General features: G+C 34.0%; 2 protein-coding genes across 2 annotated transcripts in view; both read right to left on the minus strand.

The window, feature by feature from the left end:
* LOC108990529 (wall-associated receptor kinase 2-like) overlaps positions 1–10,076 on the minus strand; it is a 329,567-nt gene that overhangs the window by 292,223 nt on the left and 27,268 nt on the right. The gene's annotated exons all lie outside the window — the stretch shown is intronic.
* On the minus strand, positions 404–3,799 carry LOC109018797 (wall-associated receptor kinase 2-like). The gene is made up of 3 exons (XM_019000981.2): positions 2,869–3,799; positions 2,578–2,748; positions 404–1,819 (listed from the first exon to the last, which is right to left on the minus strand). The coding sequence occupies exons 1-3, from the start codon at positions 3,746–3,748 to the stop codon at positions 621–623; spliced, it is 2,250 nt and encodes a 749-aa protein (XP_018856526.1). The 5' UTR covers positions 3,749–3,799; the 3' UTR covers positions 404–620.

The raw sequence follows: 10,076 nt of genomic DNA on the forward strand, positions 1-10,076 counted from the left end.
ACATTAGATGTGCAAATAACAAAACTGATCAATATGTATAGTTACGTACCAACAGTGTCTCCTTTGTGCCACAATATTCCTATGTCATATCAATTGATAATTGTAATGCTCCAATAGAAAGAGCAAGCCACTGGTTAGTGATACAATCAAAATTCTATAAGAATCTTTTAAATAACAAGAACTTCTCTTTATTAAATAATGTAGGATCTCATACACCACATACTTTTATCACTTATTAAAATGGGATATAACAAAAATATTACATTGATTGTTTGCATATTACATCTTTCTCTACCGTAAATATTGCTTTCTATTTTCATCCAATTTCAAGATATTCATAATAAATTTGATCTCACAGCACTCTAACATGTCAGTTTAACAAAACTATTATCTAGGACTGATTCAAATGAGTAGGCAAAGTTGTTCGAAAATTTCAGGCATCCAGCAAATTCATCGGCAAGGTTAGTGACAATAGTACAGAAATAGAATCTAGAAAAGAACATCTACAGCAGAGAAATCAGACAACATAATACGCAAGACAACGCAAGGGAAAAGCAGGAAAACAACATTATATGCAACATGGTATCACAAGAAAAGGATATATGAAGAAACTCCTATGATCATCTCCCACCATCAAAGGCTACTATCGTATGGTCCTTCACGCTATCATATACAACACTACTATGAACAAAAGCATCATATTTATAACAATCAGATGTCTCCCCCAGCAAGTACTTTGTCTCTTCTGAATTGGAATCCACGTTAACCCAAGAATGCTTGTCAATCTTTCTTAAACCTTCCAGTTCAGCCGCTACTTCCTTCATGGTAGGCCTATCTTCCCCTTTCACTATGATGCACCTCCTTGCAAGATTAGCCACTTCCTTCAATTGCTTCTCATTTTTTTCAGTCCATATATTCTGCTGAAGGATTTCAAATAGTCTATCCTCCTTAATAGCAGAAAGAAAATACATAGCCAGACTTCTCTCCACCTCAGGCCTATCAAATGAAAGTGCCTTTTCTCCGGTTAGTAACTCTATCAGGATGACGCCAAAGCTATAAACATCACTTTTCACAGTCAATTGGCTAGTTTGCAAATACTCAGGGTCCAAGTATCCAAGAGTTCCTTGTACCAATGTAGCTACTTCTATTTGGTGTAACGGAATCAATCTTGAAGCTCCAAAATCAGACACTTTAGCTGTGTAATTACAATCTAGTAATATGTTCGAGGACTTGACATCTCTATGAATTATCGGTGGAGAGGCTGCAGAGTGCAGATAAGATAGCGCCTCTGCTGTTTCTCCAGCTATCTTAAGACGAGTCTCCCATGAAATTGATAACGACCTATCTTTATGATGTATGTGCTCGAAGAGTGTGCCGTTTGAGATGAACTCATAGACTAGTAAAGGAACTTCTGTCTCCAAACAACAACCCAGGAGTTTAACAACATTTCTATGGTTAATTTGAGAAAGTATAAGCACCTCATTGATGAATTGCTCAATTTGACTCTTATCCACAAGTTTGGACTTCTTGATTGCCACTACTCTGTTATCGGATAAAAATCCTTTATAAACTGTACCAAACCCTCCTTCACCAATGATTAGATTCTCATGATAATTGTTGGTAGCATTTTTGAGCTCTTTAGCGCTAAAAAGTCTGGCTGTTGCAACTGAATTTTCTTGACTTGAGAGTTGTTGACGTAAAATCACACCACCATTTTGGCGAAAGAATCTTTCTCTAAGCTTGATTAGCTTTCTTTGCTTGATTATCAAATACATCCAAGAGCTAGAGATCAGCAGTACTATAAAGCCTACACCACCAGCTGCAATAATGGAAAGAATAAGAGTATTATTTGTTGGAAAATGCTACTATGTTGCTTGATTTTTCTTTTTTATTGACTGCTCATGTATTTAAATTTTTTTTTAATTTCTTTTTAGTTAATGATTAAGAAAATAAATTTTTTTAATTTTCTTGCAATTCTTATTGAATATAATGATGGAAAAGTTAATATATGCATGTGTAGTTTTATCATATTTTTGTACAATAAATTAGAAACAAAGAAAACTCAATTATTTGACAACTACTTAAAAATAAATATAGTTTTAAATCGGATAGAACTAGCTCAAATTGGTCTAGAATTGTATAGAAACGATCAAAATTAGTCTAAATCAATATAGATTGAATGAATTCAATAAACGATTTAAAAAATTTAACAAATATCAATAAAAATGAAGTAAGTTTTTCGTTTACAAATTTTAAATAAAAAGTAAATTACTAATGGTCTAGAAATATGTTTTAATTAAATGAAAACATAATTCATTTTTTTTAGAAATTTTAAAAATTAAAAAATATATACATTTTATAGATATTTGTTACATTGGATTGTCGTCTTACTAATAAAAAGTAGTTATTTTTATACTTTTTAAAGGTGATGTCTGCATTTTTATAAGGATTTGGAATGAATTTGTCTATTTGAAACTTGTACAAATTATTTCTCTTTTTATAAGTTGAACTGCAACCATTTGCGTTGACATATTAGATCATGTGCAAATAACAAAACTCAAAATCATGTATACTTACCAACAGCGATCTTGTTAACTAATCTTTGATTCAAAGCACATCCTTTACCATCTTTTCTTCCGTCTCCTCTGTGCCACTTTGGGCAAGAGCATGTATAATTCCCTTCTGTATTAGAACATCTCTTTTGTGATGTGCAATTATTCAGATCTGGATGCAAACACTCATCAACATCTGCATGCACGTACAACATGAGAAGATTTTGAAAATCCTTTCACAAAACTTATAAATAATCCTTCAGTAATTTATTGAATGAGCTACTAATTAGATGTGTGTGCGGCATGTGGTACGTACCTTTGCAACCCTGTCGGAGGTATGGATTCCCGTCGTAACCTTTATTGCAACTGCAACGGTAGCCATACCCATTTTCTGGGTTATAACATGTGCTGTTTGCTCCGCATACGTATTCCGGCTTATTCTGGGCATTCTCGCACGTTTCAGTACCGATCGTCCAATCAATAACCATCGGAAGGTTTCTATTGTTTTGTAGACTGGTAAGATTATCGGAGTTGAAATTGAACAGGCCTTTTTTAACAATGAAAGCATAGCTGCATGGATTGAAGCTCCATACTTTCGTGTGATTAGTACTGTAACTGCCTACTTGCAAACTAAAATTGCTTACTTTTTTTGGGATCTCTACCTGGCAACAACCAATTCCAGAGCAAGTCCCATTTAAAACATTGCTTTCATTCTGGCATATGGACATGCAACCCATGGAGAAGTTTCCATTGTTCTGCTTACCATTAAGGTATGCAAACGTGTCACAGCCAACAGCCATGAACACGTTTTCGGTGTTAGAAATGGTGAAAGTGGAGGTTCTTATTAGCAGACCGGACGGCCTATAGCCTGAAAGCATGCCCGACTCCTGGTAACATACCATGGCAAGGTCCAGGAAGATTTCAAGCTGGCCTTCCATGGAAATCTGCGGGATAACGAAGGAGCCAATCTGTGGTTGGTCTCGGCCGGTCGACGATTGGTTGCAATTAATGAGAAAGTCTTTATTTAGGTAACAATCGTCAGATGTGCCAAATGGATACGGAATTTGGACATCTCCACAGTGGTCGAGGCAGTTAGGGAGGGCTATTTCATGAGCTGCTGCTACTGCAAAAGTTTCCATTTCTGAGAATATGACACCAATCCATGTCACTTGCAAAAGCAGCCTATAACCACCCATTAATTGCCTCCAATATTTCTAAAAAGGGGATTCAAGTTTACTGTAATGTTTTTGTCTGCAAAACTTCCTATTGAGGATGAATTTTTATAGGCATACAATCGAGGGAGGACCCATTCCATGGAAGAAAATACTGGATAGTTAGTTTTGTAAACGTCGTCCATTTCTTTTAAAAATAATAATAAATATAGAATTTATATAAAATAATTATTTTTTAATAATAAATTTTATTTTTATTAAATAAAATTAATGACACTTGCACATTTTATAACGGTATCTATAATTACAATACCGCGTATGAAGAGGATATATAATATTACATTAAATTTGCTGCAGAAAGTCTGTCTTGATCTACAACATGTCAAGTTTTCTAAAGCAGCTTTGGTAAGGTCCAATCAGTTTCTTAGTTGAAGAGGATTAGGTAAGCCGATCAATCACTACATATACACTTGAGATTTGAAAATTTCTCCACCTCTCCCCTTTTTTAAAAAGAAATATAAAACAGAATTTTTACAAAAAAATAAAAAAATTAATTGATTCAATGAGAATGAGAATATAAATAAAATCAAATAAAAATTATTTCATTATTAGTTTTTAAAAGTATCACATATAATAATTATTTTACATATTTTTTTTCTAAGAATACATTTCTCTTTTCTCATTATTAGTTTAATATATAATTAATGTGAAAATTATAAATAATAAAATTTAATTTTCCAATGTTCATAAAAGGTTTTTGTATAATCCTTTGAAGAGGCAAGTGTTCACTTTTTTTCAAATGTGTAAGTTGTTTATAGAATTTTATTGACAATAATTATTATAATTGTGTCTAAAAGTCTAAAGTACCTGTAAAATTAGATTTGATAAAATTCTCTCTAAATCAAAATTTCTTAATAAAGATCATTAAGTCAGTAATTAATTGAAAATGTGGTATAAAATTTTAATCAATAATTTTAGTTTATGAAATGATAGGAATTATTTTTAAATAAAAATAATTTTATTTAATTTTACCCCCAAAAAAATTATGCTGGTAGAGTAGTTATCATAGATAAGTCAACATTTTAATGTGCAACGTAACCAATTTGGGATAAATTTTTTGGGGGAACATCATCCGTTCCAAGCGTACGGTAGTTGGTGTGTTTTAATTTAAGAGAAATGCTACTCTTACATATGGGGATCTCGACTGGGATCTTGATAGGTTTTTTTTTTTTACTTAATGATTATACAAGTATTTTTTAATGATATTGTGTATTTTTTAAAAACATAAAAGTAAAGTACTGTTAAAAAAATACATTAAAAAAAAAACACTAGCAGGATTCCATCGGGATTCTCATGTGTGGCTACAGAGCCAGTACTCTTTTATTAAAAAAATGATAAACACACGTCACTTTTTACAACATTTTACATAATAATATTTTAAAAAAAAGATATTTTTATAAAATACTTTATAAAACTAACATTATTTTATAAAAATACTTTGATTTTATAACATGTGTTGTGAAATATATTGTGAAATATATTGTATAGATCTCATTATTCCTTTTATTAATACATTGCGTGATGACTATCTATTCGCACATTGTTTTTTGCTAGCTAGGTCTTGGTGAACAAAAGAAAAGCTCGGCAGTACTATTGACTGAAAAGTATATATCACGAACAAAAGAAATGCGTCACTCCAGTTGAACTTATCGAAAGTATGCATGTAGTCTGGGTGTCACATAATGCACATGATCATTTCCTTAAAAGACGTGACATCTTGGATATATAATTTACTACAACTTGGAGCAAATATATGGAAGTCTAGGCCAAAGTCACCACGGACGGTGGTTGAAAAGCTATTTTCATAAATCGTTTACATGATGATGACCTCTTAGTTTTTAAGAAATAAGAGTATAAAATACATTTTGAAGCAACTAGGTAGGTTCTTATTCAGTCCGGTCTGGACAGACCGGCCGAAACCAGTCAATCCAATCCCTTCTTTTTGGTTCCGACCGAAATTCTTACACACCCTAGTTCTACTTTAAACGGCCCGTATTGGAAAGAGGGGGTCGGACAGTTACTTCCTATTACCTGAAAATCATCCCTTAATAACGCATATATATACTCTAGAGACTCCATGAAGCATAATCTCGTTCAAAACAAACAAACATTGTTTCTCTACAAGGACATCAATGAAACATTCTAACATAATTAATCACAACTCTTAAAAGTCTTAATAAAAGTGTCAACATCCCAACAAACCAAATTAATAGAATAAATCAACTGAATAATAGTCTTCAATAAACTTAGTATTTATCCCCTACACTAAACAATATTTTCCGTCCATGCTTCTTATTCTTTATCTTTAGTTGAAACATCCAAATCATCTGAAAATATTGTGGAGATAACGGGTGAGTTATCAACAATTCAATAAGCAGTAATCAACATATACTAGTATGTAAATATGAGTCATTTACAAAGTGCAAAATGCAGAACAAAACATATTATCAAAATATTAGAGCGACAATTTCAGAAGCGTTCATATACAAAAGTCATTTGGCATAGCAATATTGAACATCATAATATCGAAACAGAGGCCATGTTTAATCCCGTGATAGGGCTGTGCTATCCCCAGTGGCCAAATTAGACAGAAATAGAATGAATCTTTCCACTATTATTCTCGAACTCTCAAGTGTGCACATAGAAACGACCACACAGAAAACCATAGAAAACAGAAATATTGGTACCGACAGAATAACATAATCATAATCAGAGATTTTGGATCGGAAACAAAACATAATCAGAACCAGAATCAGAATGTCATGCCAAAAGTTTTTTTTTTTTTTTTCAAATGTAACAATTCATCAAAATCAGAGTTCTGAACAGATACAGATGACATAATCACAAGTTAAATTTCAAATTTCTTATTCGCTCTTTTTACACAGTTCAAAAACAGAATGTCAAGAATTTCCTAATGTCTATACTAATCATGACAAAAATATCTTTTTCTTTTCTTATTCAGATACAATGAGTAATGTAGAACAAAATGACCAAAGTTGTTTCCAATGTTCCATACAAAAAACATGCACATTTTTCATAAAATCAACCTCAATCCATTCTTTTTATGTAAAGTCTAATATGAGAACACCGCTTACCTAACTTTTGTGTATTATCTACATTTTGAGTCTGCACTCTAGCTAAATCACAATAACCTAAATCATACGTTAAAAATCAACACAAGCACAAAAACCTAACTAATAGAAATCCCATATTCCTACACTAGAATCCAACGAGCCTATAAGCAGATAAGTTTATAAATAGTCCAAAAATCGCCATATCTAACAATCAACCAACCCCAACTTACTGCAAACATGTCAATTAAACACAAGCATCACACAATCACATCGTGCCCAATATAAACAACCACGAATATCAATTCCAAATAACTAACATCAACCCAAACAACCATCATCATACATTCCTCTATCCACTTAACACAACCAAGAGAATTCCTAAAACAACAATACAATAAAATAAAAAAAACGACACAACCTACATGTTCTATCATTCAAATATATTTTCATAAAATTTTCAAGCAACCCCCAATCATTCCTATCATACACGTTACAGGGCAAAAATCAGCCTAATACTCTAGTTATCATACCTAATCTCGTTGGTGGCCTATGGAATTAGCGAGCAGCGACACTGTCCAGGGATGTAAATACTGCCATTTGAACCAGCAAACATCACTAATATTTAAGTTTTGTATTTGGGGATGACACGCGATGGAATAACTCAAACCGAACAAGCATGAAAGAAAATTACCTAAGCAGTTAGAGGCATATGTCACTTCCGTTGGCCTAAGTTAATCACGACTTAATCTTGGTAGGAGAGTGCTACTGTGAAAGGGAAATTTGAGGATTTGATGGGAAAATATACAAAGGTTAGTATAAATTAAATAGGGAAAAATATACTAGAAGACATGGACAGAGAATCGACAGAGACTTACCAATGTTGGTGGTGCGGATCACGGACAGAGGGGTCATCAACTGGAGGCATAAACAGAGGCAACAAGCGACGATCCTTATAGTGGAGATGCACGACGAGGTGTGGGGAGGGGGATGATCGGTGTTGCTCAGGCGGTGGAACTCGTCTGCGCCCCAAACCCTAGAAACCGGCCATGTAGGCATGTGGCACACAGCAAAAATTGCATGGAGAGGGAGAGAGTGAACTGCAAGAAGAGATTTTTGAGAGTTAGGGAGAGGCACGAATGGAGTGAGGAAGAAAAACGGTTGTGAGGATCCGAGTGTAGTGGATAGAGATATTAATTCAAAAATATAAATTGAACTGAGGAACTGAGTTGGTGAGAAAGCATCGGGGAGTTGAGAAAATGGGAGAGAATGTTGGGGGAAGAAAAAGTGGGGGGGAAAAGGAGAACCGTCGGGGGTTGGGGAGGAAAGAGGGAAAAGAAACAAAAAAAATCCCCTTACATAAACGATGTCGTTTTGGTGAGTTCTATCTCTTTGTTGGCCTGGGCCTGGGCCTGGGCCTGGGCTTGGGTTTGGGCTTGATGCATAGCCTAGGTGTTACACCACTAATCTCCTCTCCTCTTCTTATTCTTTTCTTTTCTTCTCCTCCCCTTCTTCCCTTCTTGTTCTTCTTATCATCCCTTCTACTTTTGAGTAATTCTATATACAACTGTGAAGTGCGTAATCGCCGTATAATCGCTTTGAAAAAGAATGAGATCCATTATTAAAAAATTAATTTTTTTCATGTGGATCCCATGTTTTATTCATTTTTTTCAAAGCGATTACGCGGCGGTTACGCAATTCACGGTTGTAAGTATCTTTTCTCTCTACTTTTACTTCTGTTGCTTGTGCATGTACTCTGGCTTTTCCTCCTCCCAATCTCCTCTCCTCTTCTTTTGCTCCTCCTGCTTCTACTTTTTTTTACTCTCCTCTCCTCTTCTTCTCCTTTTCAACTTTTCTTCTCCTCCCCCTTATTCCCTTCAGCTTCTCCTCCTCGATCCTCATCTTCTTCTTCTCCCTTCTACTTATGTTGCTTCTTATTTAAACCCATAGCCACGCCGTAGTAGCGATCGAACTCATATGCAAATCTTTTTTTCTCGATGTCTTTTTTTTTTCTCATATCTCAGTCATCTTTAGATCATTGGATTTGTATATTTATTTTTTATATCTATGAACTATAGATTTTTTTTTTTTTGTTTAATTTTTAGATGTGTATTCGAGATTTGGATAGTAGTGGTCGGATGGTATTGACCTCGCCTAGGCAGGGCCGTATGAGTTGGCTGCTACCGCGCATATTGGGTAGGTAGCACCTCTACCTTAGACTCTACTTTATTGAACATGCTCCGTCTAGAAGCTCAGACTTCTTATTTCTCTCTCTCTCATCATTTTCTTTCCCTGAACTCTCTAGTTCTAGCCACCACTGCATTCGAAATGAGGAGAGAGCTATATATGAGAAGAGTCACCCTTGCCTTCCCCTTCGTGGTATTATTTTTAGTCAGATTTATAGATTTCTTTTAAGCTTTTATATTTATTTTTGTGTGTTCTTTTTATCTACTCATGAGATTCGCATCAGCCAGCCTTCTTCCCTATATAACCATCATCCACTACCCGCTCTCATTTTTCGGCTACATCATCAAGCGCATGATTTTCAAATGTTGTCTGTAGACGCGCATGGCCACCACAACATTGCCTCCTGTTAACATTACTTTCTTTTGACTCGAGATTCTTTTGCATTGTATCTATGACTCATATTGGAAAATTCTAGATTATGAAAAAAAGAAATATCAGATCTAATAACTTCGGGAAAAACATATATAAGACATACAAGAGATCATGACAAGCTTCCATCATTTGTTGCTTAACACTACTTGGGAATGTCATAAAGTTATGTATTGAGGTAATACCTTTTGTGTTAATAAACAATTTAAATAATTAAATTCATCTGTTTTAATCGGCTTTAACTTTTGAGTCATGTCGTGATTTAACATGGTATCTAGATATGATAGCATCAACCCATTTGCATAACAGAGCCATGACAACAGTAATCTACCAATAGAGAAAAATATTATACTAATTGTTTACATGTCTTTCTAGACAGTATCTAATATTGCTTTCTATTTTTATCCATTTTTATGATATTTACAATAAGTCTGATCTCATGACAGCAATCTAACATGTCTAGATTAGTGACAATAGTACAAAAATAGAATCTAAACAAGAACAGAAACCAGACAACATTATATGCAAAACAATGCATGGAAAACTTATTAAAACAACATTCTATGCAACATGGTATCCCAAAAATAGATATATGAAGAAACTCT

Source organism: Juglans regia, chromosome 6, assembly GCF_001411555.2.
Source record: "Juglans regia cultivar Chandler chromosome 6, Walnut 2.0, whole genome shotgun sequence".
Classification (NCBI taxonomy): domain Eukaryota; kingdom Viridiplantae; phylum Streptophyta; class Magnoliopsida; order Fagales; family Juglandaceae; genus Juglans; species Juglans regia.